The 19,306-nt window shown below is 41.1% G+C and overlaps 1 protein-coding gene across 1 annotated transcript in view; it reads left to right on the top strand.

Annotated features, from left to right (window-relative positions):
* nfatc3a (nuclear factor of activated T cells 3a) overlaps positions 1 to 19,306 on the top strand; it is a 62,662-nt gene that overhangs the window by 25,056 nt on the left and 18,300 nt on the right. Inside the window, exons 4-8 of the mRNA XM_086025947.1 lie at positions 12,629 to 12,828; positions 13,228 to 13,400; positions 14,236 to 14,376; positions 17,088 to 17,143; positions 17,689 to 17,815. Of these exons, the coding sequence (XP_085882073.1) occupies positions 12,629 to 12,828; positions 13,228 to 13,400; positions 14,236 to 14,376; positions 17,088 to 17,143; positions 17,689 to 17,815 (697 nt within the window). The remainder of the gene's footprint in view (positions 1 to 12,628; positions 12,829 to 13,227; positions 13,401 to 14,235; positions 14,377 to 17,087; positions 17,144 to 17,688; positions 17,816 to 19,306) is intronic.

Here is a 19,306-nt window from a genome sequence, read left to right as displayed (position 1 = left end):
GACTGTGACAAAAGGCGGGACTTAAACAGAAGCCCAAATCACAGGAAGATGAGTAATCTTGGCTGACTGACTTAATGAAATCACAGATGATTTTAGAATCCCCGCAGGTCACTTTTTATAGGACACTTTACTGTGACGGAGTAAAAAGTTGGCTTAAATGTGAAGTTTCATTTACTGCACTTTTAAAACTGCTGGTTAGTTTGTTTTCTTGAAATATTTGTTCCTATATGCAGTTGCGTTTTTTTAATAGACCAAAACTTCAAATTAAATATATGCCTAATGCGATGCAAGGGTTTTTATTATCAGAACTTGCCCTTCAGTTCTCGTCTTGTTTACTAAACATCTCACGCCCCGTTGCTAGTCTTCATCTTAATTCAGCGTCATTCCAATGTCACATCATTCTTGTTATTCCAAAAACACTTACTATGTACTGTACAAAACAATACTCTTGCACCGTGCTTTTGCAGAAGATACAAACAGTATTAGGACAGATAATGTCCAGGTTAGGAATGCTCTAAAGGTAATAACGGGTTAACTTCAAGTTACTTGACCCACTCCAGTGATCACAAGGGGGTCAGAGCACATGAGAGTGTAAACAAGCTTGTGCATATCGTTTTTCCCAGGTGCACTGAAGGTGTGGATAGTGTTTTTCCCCGGAGGCACAATAACACTTGTGCCAGCAAAATCTGATCACAGTTATCCAGGCGGGTAATTTAAATAATAATAAGGCATAATTGATGTTAAAAATATTTTAAGAGTTACAAAGATGACACAATGCAGACTTTTTTTTTTTTTTTTTGCTTTCATCATACACCACACACGAAGCAAACTGTAGTACAGTACTCCAAAAGCATTTTCAGCATCAGCAGTAGCCCTCTGCCACAGATTCCCCCCTCTCGTTCCTGTGAGCCCGCCACTTTATTCTCTGTGGAGCTTGACTCTAGTGGAGTGATGTCACCCGATGACGCCACGGCTGCCATATGGGCATGGCCGTGACTTCCTTTTGTGACTGTGCTGTGCACCGCTGAGCTGCTGTATCAACAGAAAAACAAGGACTGAGGACGGGGACTGCAGGCTAGTGTGTCTTCATCCACCTACATCACACTTATGTTTTTTACGGTACTCCTTTGAGTACAGTTTTTTTTGCCATTTTGGACTAAAAGTGGTAAATAAAAACAAGATAAATGTCAGATGTTTATTGCACGTGGATGGAGACCACCACTTCAGTTTTTTGGGCACTTGTTTGTGGTGCAGCAGGTTTGAATGTCAAGTGTTAACACTTGACCAAAGGAACAGAGCAACCAAATCAAACATGACAAGTGTGACATCTTCAGTAACAGTCTCAAACAACCATATTGTATATTCGGGATGACAATTTACACTTGGAGTCTTTCCTGTTTATATGCAAACTACAGTAGCATAAAAACAATGACAATGTTTACATTGAAATGTTTTGACGGACCTGATTGAGCTACTGGTTCTTGAGGACTGATTGATTCCTTACAGCTATGGTGTCCTGTACACATTTGTCCTTGTTGTTTATGTATTTATGAATTTTATATGTAGGCGATAATAAATTGATACTCAGATTTCAATTCTGTCATATTGAAACGATCCAATATTGTTGAACACCAGATCTTTTTTCATGTCATGATACATTACAGAATGTCTGTGCCTGACTGACTGTGGCTGCGTTAGCCATTCCTCAGGGGCTAGCCACAGATCACAATCGGTACACCTGTTGCTAGGAGACATATAAGTCCAAAGCCTCTCTGGCTGGCTGAGGTATCCTTGTGCGTATTTAACCAGCTTAATTGAGTGCTGCTGCGCCCACACAAATACAAGGAGCACTTTGGTAATACCTGCCGGGCCACGGATGGAGGCGAGCGGACACGACAAGAGAAAGGCTGGTGTAAATGCATTCATATTATTACACAGCACATTTAGCCGTGTTGTACAGCAAGTGTGCACGGACACATCACAAGCATGCGAGAAAAAATCTTGGTAGAATGTAGTGAAACCTCCAAGGTCAAACATAATAAGTTCTAGGATGCTTGTTGACTATGTGTTCATAGTCCAAAACATGTTTTACGATAAAAATAACTGTTTTTACAGACAATGTGTTCACCTAACCACTGAATAATGAGGTTAAAAAATGTAAACTAAAATAAAAAGACTCACCTGTGACCTAAGCCTGGGAAGGGTTGGCTTGCTTCAGACACGTCATACGAATGTAAAACTAATTGAAAGGCTGATTATGAATACTTAAAAAAGGTACATCATTTACTCACCATTAACTGTGATAACACGTGCCTGTGAAATGAATCTGTTCACCAAATCACTAAACACAACGGACATTCGGTATACATTCCATTCTTCACTTTACTGATGACAAATAATAATGCACTTACAGTATCATACTGAGCAACCAGGACAGAAACGTGTGTTCCCTCTTTCCACGGTCGTCATCATCAGGCATTATAAAAAAAAACACACTTGTGGAGTTAAATACAACTCAATCCCACAGTATTTGTTTCTCCACTGAATTTTGGTTGACCTCCAAATTCTACAACTTTAGGGGCAGTTAGAAATGAAGTTTGACCATGAACATGAACGCCTCCAACTATTCTCGATGATTTTGAGTTATTGTTTTGATTGCTCAGCTTCTCTCATCCCCGTTGTGTTTTGTAGCCCGTTTATTTCTGCATGCCGGCTCCTTAAATAGACTGGTTGCCATAATTGGCGTGTAGACAACAATTCAAGGCTTTTCACTTGAAGCTGCTATTGCTTTGCCACCGGGCTTTATATTGATATACAGTAGACACTTTGGAAGCCGTTCGTCCTAAGAACTTTTAGTGCCCAGCGAGGAGGCAAGTCACAAGGAGTATGAGTTTCATAGAGAGGTCGGGGGAGGACAGAATGGGAAACAGGAAGGAGTCAGCGCAGACCCGTCCTCCAAGGCCATATACAGCTCTGATGCAGTATACAGTAAATGCTTGTGCGTGTGTGTGCACATGTATTGACCTTGTTTAAACAAACAGTCAACTGGCCCCCTGGCTCCCTCTGCCCTCCCTAGCGTGCTGGGCAAACAGCGAGCCTCTGAGATCAGCACAGTGCATATGCATGACCAAAAAAACAAACTGAAAAATAGATAGACGAGCAGCATTCAAAACAAACAACCATTCACACTCACACCTATAAACAATTATGAGTCTTATGGAATGTGGGAAGAAGCTGGAGTACCAGGCAAGCATAGGGAGAGCATGCAAACACCACATAGTAAGGCCTGAGCTGAGACTCCAGTTCCAAACCTCTGAACTGTGAGGCAGATGCGCTAACCACTGTTGCACAGTGCTCCCGATAATACAACTAAGTAAAGCTCAATTAAAATAAAACTATTCACGTAAAAGAGAGGGAGAGTAGAGTGATGTTTTTCTTACTAGCAGGAATTGTTAAAGCCTTTTACTAAAGGCGCTGATACACCAAACCGACGACGGAGGTCGTGAAGCGTCGTGTCGTCTTTAAGCGCCGTCTGATTGGTGTAGTGGCCACCGTCGTAGTGTCGTAACCCGTCTCTAAGTGTCTGGAAGGCGTTTACGTATGTTGAATCGGCGTCGCCAGTCCTGACATTTGGTCACTCCGATTGGCTGTTAGCTAGCAAATCAGCGCGCGGAGCACCAACGGGAAGTGACAAATGCGGAAAAACAGTGAGCACGCCTCCGCTGCCTTAATCTTCTTACACGTACAAGAGCGAGGGTTGACAATTTAAGTATTTCACAATACCGTATCAAGAATGTGATGGTTTACTTCGTGTGGGATTTCATCGTAGATTTCAGCGAAGAATAGAGCTGAATGCATTGTTTACGTTTTTATAATCCGCCCCCGGTCAACAGTCTTCTGGTTGGAGTTTTCTAACCATGGGAAATGGTGACTACCGCCGCCGATGGTGTGGAAGGGTATTGCATCTTATGCATGCGCAGACGGTACTTTAATGGTCAGTGTCGCTGTCTGTCGTTGCGATGTATTCCTCCAGCATGACGTACCTACAGCCGGCCGGACGCCACAGGGGGTAAGCGTCTGTCTTTCTTGGCCAAACTAATTTCTACTTGACATTGAATCAATTGTACTGCTCATATTGTACTAAGCAGCTCGACCCTTTCTTAGGTCACAGAAAGCAAAATGTCAGGTTTTGTGGATATCATCACACTTTTTCATCTTTGCCGTGACTGAAGCTCTTCTGTGTAAATAAATAAAAAGCAGAAGAAAAACAAAATACACTTGGACAATTAATCGCATGACATCTCACTAGATTTGCTGCTGAAGTCTCGCCTGACAAACTACAGCCTGATAAAAATGACCTTCGCTGCCATTCGGCTTGTTTCCACATCTGTCACATGCATACACACACATACTTAAACCCAACTATTCACCCCTGAAGGACCACCATTTACACTGAAGTCAATGTGCTCCATCCCACCCCCCTTCCCCTCTCTAACATAAGTTGAAGAGCGGCAGCTTATGTGCGTATGAAGCCCCTCGCTCACACGCATACATACGCACACACGCATACTCAATTGCATACACAAAAAGTCTCACCATGGCAACGGTGCAGCAACACAGGGAAACAACTTAGCAGAGTCAGGCGCTGGATGTAAGAAAGTGTCGAATTACGGCCTAAACTGAGGTGGACGGTGACAGAGACGTGTGACAAGAGTCAGGAAGCAAAATCGGGATAGCAGAGTGTGGAGGACATATAAACAGCAAATTACTAGTGAGCCATCTGCCTGTTTGGTCAGTATTTTCAATTCTATGGATGTTTTGTGCTTCTGAGACTTGGACAGTTAAGTAGCTGTAAATTAAGCAGCTATGTTACCATGACTATAAGGAAACAAGACCAAAACAACACCATTTCATCAAGAACTGCAAAATAAAATCATACCTGACCCACAAATAGGCAAGGTGTAAATGTACTCATTCCAATGTGTACCTGTTGTTTTAGGGAAATGCTAAAGCACTTCATGCTACACCCCCCTCTTCGTCTGCGATGGAATATTTGTACCACATTGGAGAATCATCTCCCCCTACTGCTCATACCCAGGAACCAACACCTAATAGAGCTCAATCTTCAAGTTTGAACCAAATCTGTTTCCATTTTTTTCCCCATAGGAAATAATGCAGTTAGAAATGATGTCTTCTAGGATCAAACTGTTGCCATGACAAAACAAATATACTGTACATTTGTAAAAAAAAAAAAAAAAAAAAAAGGACAGGCAATTTTTTTAAAGTAGCATGTTAAAGGCCTTTTCACACTGCTCTTGGTAGGATGCAGCATGGTGTAGGGATGACCCGGTGCACGTGTGTTCGTATTTGGCACTGGTTGCTTAGCTAAAAAACAGGTGGTAGCCTGGTGCCTTTTCCTGTGGGTTTAAACTATTTGGATGTAAAATATTTAAACGGAAAGCCCTGGCTTTGCGTGTTTTGGGGAGGAGCAGACGTGATATAAGTGAAGCATGTGTGGCTAAACTATAGTTTTAACCTGAAAGTTTTAAAATTCTAAAATCAAATGTTTCTATCACTTCCAACCAACCTGGTATATAACAAGAGAAGGGAACTTTACCTTATTTTGCCGGTCTGTCCTCCGTCCGCAACCTGTGCACCGTTCCATCATCATCCCTCCGCTCTTATTCATAAAAAGAATTATCCTAGGACCCCGTCCGTCCTCGTCCTTTTAAAGCTCTTACGTCTTTACATTTTGTCAGGTTAGTGATGATTACAGGGATGTATGAAAACCCACTTCTGTCCTTGCTTACTTTGTCCTTTTAAATACTTCTCATCCTCCGTCCTCTGATGGGCGTCCATCCGGGAAGGATGGACATCCCTGGGACTGAATGCCCATCTCTGGTACATATAACATCGTAGAGATCTCCGTCCATCGCTCTGCCTGTTTTACATCATTTGTCTTGCATCACAGAGCACAGGACACTGGGATGCTACCACCTCTCCTAGCTGGTGTGCTGTCTGAGGCCACAGCACGCTATTGCCTGAAATTATTTTTTTTTTTAATTTGGGCGAGTTTGCTGAGGTGGCAAACGCCCACCTTGTACTGTTCTTATCAGTCATACTAGTGTGAAAATATTTTAACCACTGTTAAAAGTAAAAACTAAAAATCAGTCTTGATGTTAATTTTGCAATTTTAGCTTTGAATCAAATGTAAAATGGAGCTTAAAAGAAAAACAACAAATAAACATACAGTATATGACGTCTTACTACGTCATGTTTTTTCTTATTGTTCTTTCGGTGAGGCTGATTTTGCTCTTATATTAAGTATTGACAAAAAAGGAAAAAAATGTGACATGCTCAGAGTTACTTCATCCACTGACACATACTGAACTGAGCTTTCTTCAAAGTACCCTGAAATGAAGTCACATATGATGCTGGTTAAATTTGAATTCCAAATTATATGACCTTCAAGAGTCTTCGACTTTGACTAACACATACACGTAAATGGAAACCCAATTTCTGTTTAGGCCAGGTATTACCTTGACCACATCTTTGCTGCGTGTACAATTTCATGTTTACACGCAGTGCTGGAAGATGTTGTTGCCCTGTGCTTGTTGCCCTTATTACTGGACCAGTGGAACAGATGAAGGCCAAAAATAAATGGGGACTTTATTTAGTGGGAGCTGGATATGTAACTGTATCCAGCTGTTTTATTTTAGGGGAGAGAGTTCATCCCCGGCCCAAATCCAGTCTAGTCAGAGGCAGCAGCAGCAGCGGTTACTGTTGGTTAATGGCGTTTAATATAGAAGTGATCTTTTTTTTAAGATCCAATTTCTTGCTGACCCACCTGCAAAGTCCATACCGTTTGCTGTGGACAGCCTCAGAAGATGACTTAAAAGTGCAGAGACCACCCTCCTGCGGTATTTCACACTCAGCACAGATTTAGGAGGTGACTCTGGAATGTGAGACAAGTGAAGAGTGCATGTGGTATGTTTTTTGTTGTCAAGACGCATCCTCAACCAGGACCCCTCTTTTACCCTTCTATGTGTCCCCGACGCCCCACCCCCACCCCATTTGAAGAGCGCTTAGACCGCCATTCGTCTTGCTGTTGTTTCATAAACACATTGTGTTCAAGCCGGTGCTGCTAGTGGCAGATGACTTGCACAAGGTCTAAAATTAACACGGGCCAAGTCCAAACTAGGGTGGATTTTCCATTTGGCGCATAAATATCTGAAGGCTGAAGGCAAATGTTTGTACTAAACTAGTCCATGTCATAAAAGACGTTGTGGAGCTTCTTTACCACGTTTGATGTTATTTACAGGCTGTCCCAATTTGATACACACATCAACACACCAGCATGTGTCTCAACATGGTGAAACTTTCTCAAGCAAGTTTTTTGGCACCGTTTATACTTTGGGACCCAATCGAATTCTACACTTGTCTCCATGCTCAAAGTGTGTCGCTGGCCACAAGCAAATCAAATAGGTCCAAATATATTGCGGAACAGGGGAACATTGGATCGCACAGGTTTCACACGATATGCTGCAAATTTGTACGTTTTGGGGGAAACCAGGCTATACAAAAATATGTCTTTGAACCGCCATAATGTGTGATGTCAAGTGCGCCGTTGTGTGACATTTTCATACTTTTTCTTTTTGGGAAACTAGCGCTACTTTCATTTCGTCCTTAACGACCCACTTTTTCCCCGTTTGGCTGTCATTCTTCATGTAGCTTTACCCTTATGAGTGACGCAACAGCGCTTGAGCGCTTGTTGTTAAAGTAAATGTTATTCTTCTAACTACACTCGCTTTATGGCTTGCGTGTTTATTTTATGTTAACAGAGACAGTTTTGTGGCTCCTGACGGCTGATATTTGAACTGCCCGTGCATTTTTCAGAACTAATTCTAATTATTGAATCAAAGAGTGTGTAAATTGAAAATAATCAGCTTTTTAAGAAATGGTTGCACATTTTGGTGAGCGACTAAAATAGTCCATCTGTGTGGCAATTGTTAAGCGTCATTGTATCATGAAAGGAGCCGTTTTTGTGGCCCTCTTATCACAGTTTCCTGTGTGCTTGGAAAGAAACCCCGACTGACTAAGTGTATATTTGTCAACGCTCCACACCAAATCTTAAAGAAATAAACTAAAGCTCCAAGAAGTGTTGAATAGGCATGCAGACCCCTACAGCCATTACTGTTGTAATGGTTAACGGAGAAAATGATGAGTCTATTTTGAGTTTCATGGAACTATATGTACTAGTTGAAATGTAGTTGCAATCAGACACGTTTTCAAGGACTGGTTTGTCTTTGGAGGACTCCAAAATGGCCAAAAGGATTCTGAAATGACTGCTTCAAATCAAATGGCCCATACGACTTCCTTTGTCTGTTCAGTTCTGTTTGAGACTTTGTTGCGGGTTTACTCATAATAGACATGCCCAACAAATTTTATTGTTCCTTTGTGAAGCTGTGTCTAGGTGTCTATAGTCTCACCCATCCAAACAAATATTTCATCAGAAAGAACATAAATATTGAAAAACCATCAAGATAGTGATTTATTTGGTCTAAAAATAACAAAGAAGAAATTTCAAGAGGGCCTAAATCTGATGGGTTGCAGATTTGATGGCAAAGCAGTGGAAAGAAGAACTGCGTTTTTTTATTGCTTTTGTTTTCTTCTTTACTTCTGGCCTGGTGCAAAGCATCACATGATTTTGGTCTTCTTGAGTTTTGGTGGGGATTCTATTCTTTCCATATGCAACTCTTAACTCATTTTATACTGTCTGCAGCACATGTGCTGCTACTGCAGATAAATGGCTTGCACTGCATTCGCGAGCAAGCACTGACCACCTGGGCTCAACAAGTGCGACCGCGTGGTTTTCTGAATGTGAAAATTGTGTCATTTACATTCATGGACCATTCAGATTGGGGTGCATAATGACCTGTTAGCTTGTTACTAGAATGATTTATGCTTTCATGTGGCGCTTAAGATCTAATGTGGTTGCCAAAGATGAGCCCATTACTGGTTATTATGGAGGCCACATGCTGCTCCTTAGTATAACTTCCTTCCGAATACATTTCAAGTGGCAGATACTGTATTTTACAACAGGGAATGGGATTCTCTTCACTGTATACTGCACCACCCAACTATACTACAGTATACTGCTCCACTGTACCGTCTCTGCTGTCAGTTAGACTCTTTTTTGTAATACTCGATTCGACTGTTAAGTTCTAGCTTAAGCATAGCACACGCATGAATGAGTAGTCAGGCACGTTTATCCCGTCATGCTTCCATTGCGGAGCGCAATTAAAAGATTTTGTAAAGTACTCAAAATCTGTATGAACATCTCTTGTGCCTTTGCTTCACAACAAAGCCGAGGGCATGGAAATTTATATTTCAAATTTAGTTCAAATTGAAACACTTTTTAGCAAATGAATAGATTTAAGTGGTTCCAAAAAAAAAAGATCAACAGAAGCTTTGCACTGTATTTCCTGTTGAACAGCAATATCTGGAATTAACGCAAATCCGTTTGAACTCTTAAAATGTCATCGCTTTGGGATTAAGATAACATCAGATCTGATATGCATTACATTTTCTTGTTGTGGTTCTTTGTGTCTTTTATAACCAATGATTATTTGAGAGATTCCCCTATAAATATCATGTGAAATCTGAGAGAGGGCAATTCAAGAAATAGTCACATGGATTATGTAGAACACTTAAGAGAGCACACCGTATCAATTCCCAAGATGCCATGCAAATACTGTATGCCTTCTAGGGCAGGGATGGGCAACTATGGGCAACTGGCAACCTGCATGTGGCCTGCAACTACACTCTGAGTGGCCCTTTGATCAATAAAACTTTTTTTTTTTTTCAAACCCCAAAAATTAATGAAAATACGAAACATTCAATATATGTTTTCCACGGAAAACAGGGGCAAATGGGGAAAAATCCTTGAAAAATCGGCAAAAATACAAATTATGGAACAAAACAAAAAAATAAGACGAAGTCCACGGTTGCCGAGCTGCGAGTATGCACGGGTCGACTGTAATTTTAAGTTGCCATATCACCAATCACCACTTGATGGCAGACATGTCTTAGTTGCGGCTACATGGGTCTTCAACTGCCCTATACTACGTATATAGGCCGAATAATATTTTTGTGGATCTGTGTTTATGTTTGTCATTTCTGGTTTTTGCAGTGAGTGGCCAGAAATAGTTATGTGAACTCGTATGGTTTAGGCTAATACCTGCATTTGCCAAATGAATGAATGAATGAATAGAAAAATGTTATACTGTATGTCACCAGTAGCGCCAGGGCAAGCGGAGTAGCTAGCATGCACTGGAAAAGATGCAATGTCTCATATTTTGGTTGTGATGAGTAATGAATTGCCTTTTGATTAAGCATGTTTTATTCACATAGGTCAATGTAGTTCAAGGTATGATTGTGACTATTCACACAAGCCTTTTTCATTCAGGTTGGTTTGGAACAGCATGTGGCAAATCCCTCTTGCTCTCCCTCCAGTTACCACAATATTGGACAGAGCGTTGACGCGGTGGCGTGTGACGCAAAGCTTAGAAGAAGATGGGGTCAGTAACCAGCTGCAGCTCGGTTGAGGCTTGGCAGTTCCCAGGGTGCAAACAGCACTGAAAGACCTTGTTCTCCTCTGTGAGCCTCAAAGAGCTGCCCTCCATTTAAGATGGGGTTAGTTGGGGGGTGGGCTATGAGGGCAGTACACGGCGCGCAAATGTGAGCGGGGGTGCCATCCTGCCGTCACAGAGTCTGCCAAGAACAACATTACAACAGTAGTGGGATTGTGCGGCTTCTGAGTTTCAGAATAAGGTCATACTCTCATTTCCATTTTGCCCTCAACTCTACCAGACATGCAACACTTTCCGCCATCAAATATCTCACCTGTCTTGAGTGGAAACCGGGGTGCCAACTCTCAGAGACAAATGGAGAAAGCAGCTGCTTGCCGGGTGTGCGAAGCCAACGCGGTTGGCAGGCGTTAGATACTGGATTTGAATAGGACGACAACATTATTACTGGCAATTTTCTCTCCTTGTCATACTCACTTGACTTGAACCATGAATGAGCTTTGTATACACCAGCATCAGTCTACTTTTCGGCTAACAATGGCCTGTCCCCGAGCTGGTACCCTTAGAGGTACTTCTGATAGCCTTGACACTAAAATTCCACTCCTGAACAAGGTACAAATATTTAGGCTTGGGTCCAATGTTAGTGTTACGAGTGTAGCTCGCACCTTGAAAGACACACATGTCATTGTTTTATATTTTTATTTTATTTTTATTTTAACTGTATTTACCTGAGTCTTCAACTTGTACTGGAGTGGAGGCTCCAAAGTTGAATGCCTTAAGGTTGTAGAATTTGGAGTTCAGCCTAACTTTTTCCAACAAACTTTGCATCTAAAGTCTGTCGCACTCCATAGCTGGCTGCCAAAGCAAAAAGTAATTTGAGACCAATTGCTTCACAAATGACACACAATCTGCACGTAATTTCCAGTTACTTTTCTGCCTCGCTCGATTTCATGAATAAAATTGAAGATTCTGACAAAATAATGTTACGTGTTCTAGTATTCTAAAATTTGTAAGAGCCTGTGCAGCCATGAATACAGAAGAAGGGCTTTGCTGGAAGCTGCCATCTTGAAATCATGTGAACACAACTCTCCTCTACTGTTGTTTGCTCATTCTGACTGAATCATTCATTGCAGCTACTATCTGTCACGTGGTGGAACTCTCAAAGAGGTTACTTTTTGATCATTGCATAATAGGGATGTCACAATATCTGCAATATCGTGATATCGTGACATTAAAATTGCCCAATATATCGTCGTCGTCATGTCACGGTATTAATAGCAGCAAATCTTGTTTAAAAGCCTAAGTTGTTTTCTATTTGTGCAGTTCCAGAACACTCTGGTGGTTAGTTTATTAGTGAAGTTTAATTTGATGCCACCTATGTTTAAGATACACACTAATCGCCAGTAGGAGCGCATGACTAGCCAAGCCTATTTCTTTGTGAATACTGTTCCTCCGCCAACCTCCCCACAATATTGTGATAATTTGCGCATTGTGAGGTTCATATCCTGATATCGTATCGTGACATTTGGCGCGACATCCCTATTGCATAATGATTTGTATTTAGTTACTTAGTCAATAAACGCAATGTGATTCTTTTCAATCAAAGGAGTCAGGTGGACATGTTGGATGGGTTTAGCCTTGGTGAAGGTCTGGTTAACGGTGTAAATTCTGTTGGTGTTATGGTAGAGAGAAACAATGATTGCACTGTATTTCTTTCTAGTCTTAATGTCATATTGTGCTTCACCATAGTAGCCCCAGGTGAACTTCTGGGGAATTACTGGCTTTTTGGGGCATTACCGTCTCCTGCGCCAGGTGTATAATAGGAAAAAATATTGAGGCCTATTAAGTGAATCACGAGTTAGAATCATAGAATGTCAAAATGCCAGATGAATCTCCAGTGCCTTTGCCAGGACTGGAACAACCTTGAGCGGACATTTAGAAATCACTCCCAAACAAAAGTCAGACAGCTGAATGTTTCTTTGTTCACACCTTACAGCTGGACTCACATGTGTTTGATTCCGTTTTCTGTCATGTTTCAGCTGGTTGGCTACAGTGAGAAGCCTGTCAACCTGCAGATGTTCATTGGAACAGCAGATGACCGTTACTTGAGGCCGCATGCTTTTTACCAGGTGCACCGCATCACCGGGAAAACCGTGGCCACAGCCAGCCAGGAGATTGTGATCACCAGCACCAAAGTTCTTGAAATTCCTCTACTGCCTGAAAACAACATGTCCGCCTGGTACATGTCACAAGTATTTGCAGGTTGCATTTTTCATTTACGAGCTTCCCGCCGTGAGGGAAATCCAACCTTGTTTATGGGTTTTATAGCTTCTTCCAATGTGAACTTTTATGTATTTTTAATTTAAACCAACATAAAGTGGTGAACACCAAAGTAGTAGAGAAGTAAAGTTTATGTGACTATTTAAGTTTATGCATCATGATTATACAGTATTTGCGTAAGGCCCTGCTTCGTTTGTTTACATTGGATTTAACAGGAAAGGATGTGGTCTGGACTTTCCCATTTATTTTACATTTTAAATTTAATATGATTCTTCCAAAACCACGCTGTGCATGGATTTGTTTTTGGTTTCGGATTTCACAATTTACTGCCAACTACTTTCCCTTCCTCTTCCCATAGTATCGACTGTGCGGGCATCCTCAAGCTACGGAACTCAGACATTGAACTGCGGAAGGGGGAGACGGACATAGGAAGGAAGAACACACGGGTACGCGTGGTGTTCCGAGTTCACATCCCTCAGCCGAATGGGAAGGTTCTGTCGCTGCAGGCAGCCTCCATTCCTGTAGAATGCTGTGAGTCACGTTTCTCTAATGGACATTAACTGAAATCTTTTCACCAAGCTGCACATTTTTGTTCAGTTTGGTATGATGTGGAATTTTTGAAAGGTTGTAATGTATCCCACAATATTTGATCCCTATCCCAACCAGTCCGCAGCAACATTGAAAAATTCTCAGTTTGGGTGCAGTGCTCTGTGATGGCATCTCGGTGCATCCAATAGAGATGGTGGCGGAGTGATTTCAGAGTGACAAAAGCAAGAGAGTAATAACAGAGATCTACAATGAGTGGAGGAGAAAATCCAGGAATCAATCATTTATGCAGTGTCACAGTGTCTGAGCTCCTGAACAAAAGACAGATGACATACCGTTAAGTCAGCCTGAAGTACACCTCGAAGTGGCCTTCATGGAGCTGTAGCTCACGGAAGAGCCTAAACACCCTGGTCCTGTTGTGCCCCTAGAATCGGTTGGACTCTTTCTTTTAGCTGTTGCTCATCTCCTCCGTATTCTAAGCAACGCCAGGATTTTCCGGTGCATAACAATGACAAATACATATTTCCGAGCTGCAGCCTCACCTAGGTCCGAACAAGTGGGAAAAGGCACCAGGTTCTTTCCTATTCTGTCGCTAAGCAACCGGTGCCAAATATGGGCAATATTGCACTGTACCGCACTCGTCCCTGCACTGTTAAGGCTCACTGTTCCGAACCATACAGTGGGGAACTCATCTGAACTGTACCGCTTGGTGAAAGTGTTTATATACTCCTGAAATAAATGTCATATTTTCCTGCATATGTGAACAAAGACAACTCAGTAAACTCTCTTTTGTCCGTAACCTCTACTGCGTCTCCCCCAGCCCAGCGTTCGGCTCAAGAGCTGCCCCAGGTTGACAAATCTAGTCTGGCCAGCTGTTTGGTCAGTGGGGGAGAGGAAATGGCCATCACTGGGAGCAACTTCTTTCCAGAGTCCAAGGTCATCTTTCTGGAGAAAGGCCCTGGTAAGAGCTTTGTTGGTGATATTTTGGTGTTGTTTTCTGAATGAAATGACTGGAATTTCAGTAAAACTAAAGATAAAATAACGTAGCTTGTAGAAGTAAAAATAATACATGATTCATCATTGAATTCACCTCTGTTTGCTAAGGAGCTCATTAAAGAGCTCATTAAACTTGTTTTAGCTAATGCAGTAGGTCTAAACGAATTGTCTTTATATTCCTTTCTCTTCACAATCCAAACACAACTAATAGCCTTTGCTTCACGTTGAAAATGGAAAGCATTCGCTGAGCCAGTCGCTGCCTGCCTCAACTACTATTGTCCTGCTGTGTTAAAATCAAGTTCACACATGGCAGACAGTTAAAGTTGTGTGAGTGGGAGACCCTTGCAAAGATCTTTGAGGCAAATAAGGCACAGAGGAATGTCTTCAGCTCTTTGAGGGCTATGCGGTGAAGCATGGCTTAGAGATTTAGCGTGGTTGAATGGTCAAGTCCAAAAACACAGAAGCAAAGGGAATCCACAGAGAGGAGATAAAGCTGGGCACGGCAGAAAGACTATGAACCAACAGGGAATGGAAGATGAGGATGATGATGACGATTTTGATGATTGGGGTTTCTTTAAATGATACCCCTCATCTTGACTAAGCTGCCCACTTTAGTGCAGAAAGGCACTGATTGGAGTAATTGTAGCAATGGAAGAAATAAGAAAGAATGGAAGGCAGTGACTGATATTTTTCCGTTTCCCCTGACTGAAAAACAACTGTAGTTGTGCGATTATCAGATGGTACCATAAATGGCTTCAGTCTGACAGTGATCCCTAACCTCCAAGCACATGCGATCCAACTAGGAAAACAAACAGAAATCATCTTTTTCATGTGTAGATTTGTAGTCAAGACTGACAATTTGAGACTAAATCCAGACTGAGACTTGGAGGAATCAAGATCAGGACCAGACAAAGCCTTTCAGGGGTCAAGACAAAATCCAGGCTAAGACTTTTGAGAGACGAGTCAAGTCCAAGATCAAGACTTTATGGATCTTACACCAAGTCCAGGCCAAGACTTGTCCAGGCCAAGACTTTGAGGTGTGGACAGAATCAGTCAGAACAAGACCATGGCGGGTGGTCTTGGAGACTGGAGACTCCATGCAGCAGAACACTGAGAAATGCATATTTTAAAAAAAATCCACAATAAAATAGCAATACAATATATTTGTGTAGATTCTCACTCATCCCGGTCATGGCAATCGGCAAAGATTGAATTGATGCAACTGGACTTTTCTTTTATGTTGAAAATGTTTCACCTGTAATCCAAAATGTCTTCTTCAGCTCTAAATTTTAGGTGTGGAGTCTCCATACTTAAGGATGTGTTTGTGTCCACTGGGGCTTGTCACGATAGGGTGTTGTTGCTAAAGACTAGAACTAAAGAAGCCTTTTGGATAAAAGCTGAAATGTTTTCAACAAAAAAGAAAAATCCAGTTGTCTTAATTCATCTGTTGTACATTAGCAATACAATGGTTTTGTTTGTTATTGGACAGCGATGATATACAGTACATAAAATTGTCTAGTATTTATGTATAAACATCTGTAGTATTTATTTAGAATATAATAGTAGAAGAACCACACTTCATCATACATTCAAGATAAGATTAAATAAAGTATATCAACTTTACAAGGATGAAGTACAAATGAGATTAAGCAGTGACTGCCCTTCAACCGAGCAGTGACAGACAGACACACACTAATTCAATTCTCACCATTTTTTTCCTCTAGTAGATGACAAACTTTTTTTTTTATTTCATTCATCTGGCAACGAAGTTGCACCTTCTTTTTCCCTCTGACTCTTCTGTCTGCCCGATCCGAGTCATTGTCTTTGCATGGTATGAGCTTCTTGTCGGTGCTTGTTGTCTGACGGAGCATGTGGGACCCTTGCTCCAGCCTGTTGAATGTCAACATGACGCGGTGCAATAATGTGCTGCTGTCAGCTGCCAAGGCATTCAAGGTTATTTCTTCATCGAGAGGGGAAATGTCTCTCTGTCTCTCTCAATGGATACGTGACTGCCTACTACATTACCACAACTAAGGCTTTTGGTTGTTAGGTTAGATTACAGCCACAGAAAGTGAGATTTAAAGCTACAGAAAAGTAAAGATCCTAAAATGTTCCTGAGATTAGAGACTGCGCTCAAGATACACAAAAACTCACCCTCTGTGCAGATGTCTATGGTGGGAATTATGAGGGAACCCTTTGGTCTTTGGGGGAAGACACTATGCAGGTGTAGCTTGTGGTAACATCATTAAAACACAAACTTCAAATAATGCAGCTGAGAGCTACATTCTGTGCTAGCGTAGCAAGTCAAATAAACTTTTAGTCAATGGCTGCAGTCTCTTCTAACCACAGGGGGCTTGTCAGTGTTCCCTACAATGTCTGGCCAAATAATTAGGTCCAACATAAGAAAACGGCAAAGGATGTTTGTCAGCAGTTAAAATAAATACAGTGATTCCACTGCACTCTTTAAAATGTCAGCCAGGCAAGACAAATAGGGGGATTATTTGAACATTTGATTGTGATTAAGTCGCTGCTACTAAGATTTTCTCCACGTGGTCTCTGGGCCTCTAAAATGAGGACACATTGCTCGTCAATAACAAATCCTGTGGTTCCTTAGCTCCATTCGATTGTGCAGATGGTAAAAGTTATTTTTCTCCTCTTTTCTCTACTGTCTTGTAGATGGGCGGCCACAGTGGGAAGTGGAGGCCAAAATCATCCGGGAGAAAACTCAAGGCGTGAGTGTTCTTTTAGTTATCTAAACTGTAAATTGAATGGAACCTCTAGATTGGAGCACAACCTGGTGGACCTCTAATTTGCTTTCATTTCCATAAAAAACATCCTATTCAGATGAATTTTCGAATAATTTGTCAAAAATATCAATATCTTAAAACCTTTCATTCTTTTATGTTATCAGTATAAACTATCTCACACGACAAAAGCAGACTCTTTAAATGGTAAAAGCAAGTGTGGGGACTTAATAAATGTCCTGCATTTGTTTACACTCACTGTTACACTGTATAAAATTACATAAACCGGTAATGTACCGTATTTTCCGCACTATACGTCGCTCCGGAGTACAAGTCGCACCAGCCATAAAATGCATAATATAGAAGAAAAAAACATCGCACTGAGAATAAGTGGCTGAAATGATCAAATAAGGTGCACCAAAATTTGCTATTGGATGGTGGAACTCCAAATTTGAGGTTCCACCGTACTGCAAATTTTTAGCAAGTGTATAATGTACATTTAAATAATGTTGACTGTTTTGCTTGTCACACAGTCATGCATTGTAGTGGAAGTCCCTCCTTACCACAGTAAGACTGTGAGCTCAGCTGTGCAAGTGCAGTTTTATGTCTGCAACGGAAAACGGAAAAGAAGCCAATCCCAGCGCTTCACTTACCTTTCAGGTGAGGTTTAAAAAAAAAACGTCATTATCATTATTATTACTGGACTACTATTATTAATCTATTATTTGCAAGTGTTGTGATTTCTATATGCTGTTTAACAAATTATGTGCTTATAGGCATTTATGCACTGACACAATGCATTCCTTTTTGTTTCTCACTTCCTGTTTCCTCCCACGCTAATAGTTGTAGAGTACATTTAAGATGACAGTACAGTATTGTATCACTAATCTATTTCATCAGTCTAAAGAACCTGACTGTAGAGTACCACAATGACACAAACACCTGCTCGCTGTTGATTTTGTAAAATCTTCATGAAGGCCCAAGCCTCTTTTTATCTTCAATCTTTTTCTGCTCAATATAGTGGGCGGAGATTCCTGAGTGTCTAATGCCATAATTTGAGTGTCTCCTGATGTGTGTACGTGCGTGCCTGATGTGTGCGTTTGTGTGTCTATGCCCCTCCACCCACCTGCTCTCTCTATTTGCGAGCACACCCACTCAGGCGGTTCCTGTTCCTGTTCCCTTTTGACAGGTCTGGGCAGCCAATGACAGCAGAGCAGAAGTAACCCCTGCTCTGTTTGTTCGCAAAAGCAGGTTTGCTGACACCATCAGAGGCACCGCAGACACCACCTGCTTTATTGTGTGCATATGCGTGTGTGTGTGTGTGTGTGTGTGTGTGTGTGTGTATGTGTGTAGGTGGTGGTGGTCTACTAACAAGTCATGTTTCCTGTCTTATTGTGGGCTGGGTGGTAATGATCCCTGTAGCATACACCACATGCTAAAGATTTAGTTATGCACCATCCCAAAGTGATACTGGAAATTGAAATAAATTTTCCTCCTGTCCTGTTATTACCGATTTAGTCTGTTTCACAAAGTCACTCAGGAAATAAAGAAATTTACTGATAGAAACAAGATGTTTTGTTTTGTTTTTAGGTTTGATTTATATTTTGTCAAGTTGTAGTACACGTCTTTTCACATCAACATCAGAATGTTATGAGTATCATAACTTTGTAGTCATTGTGTAAAAGGCAGGTTTCAAGACGATGTCACCAGAATCCATTGTTCTTTTGATTATATATTTTTTTTCACAAAAATAGTTTGTCCAAAAAAAACGTTATTTTCATAAAATGCTGGCTTTTGAACCCCAAATAATTATTGCTATTAGATTAAAATGTATCTCCTGGAAAACAGTTATTTTTCTCATAACATTATCATTGTGAGTTCTTGAAAAAATATATTTTCTTTTGAAAATTGGGGTTTTACGCTCATAAAATTAAGACTTAATTCTTCCAGGATTAAGACTTGTTTCTTGGAAAAAAATGGTACTTTATTCCCATTCGATTACAACTTCATGATTGAAAAATTAAAAACTAAAGAAAATAAATAAATAAAAATATGTGTTAATTGTCCACCAGAGTACCTGGACAAAACCCATGTAAGCATGTGGAGGACATGCAAACTCCACACAGGAAGAAAGAATCCGTAGCCTGGATT

The sequence above is a fragment of the Filicampus tigris genome, chromosome 3, assembly GCF_054856515.1.
Source record: "Filicampus tigris isolate MCC_2025a chromosome 3, RoL_Ftig_1.0, whole genome shotgun sequence".
Classification (NCBI taxonomy): domain Eukaryota; kingdom Metazoa; phylum Chordata; class Actinopteri; order Syngnathiformes; family Syngnathidae; genus Filicampus; species Filicampus tigris.
Note: the sequence above shows the minus strand (reverse complement) of the source record. Positions and strands in the feature narration are given on the sequence as shown.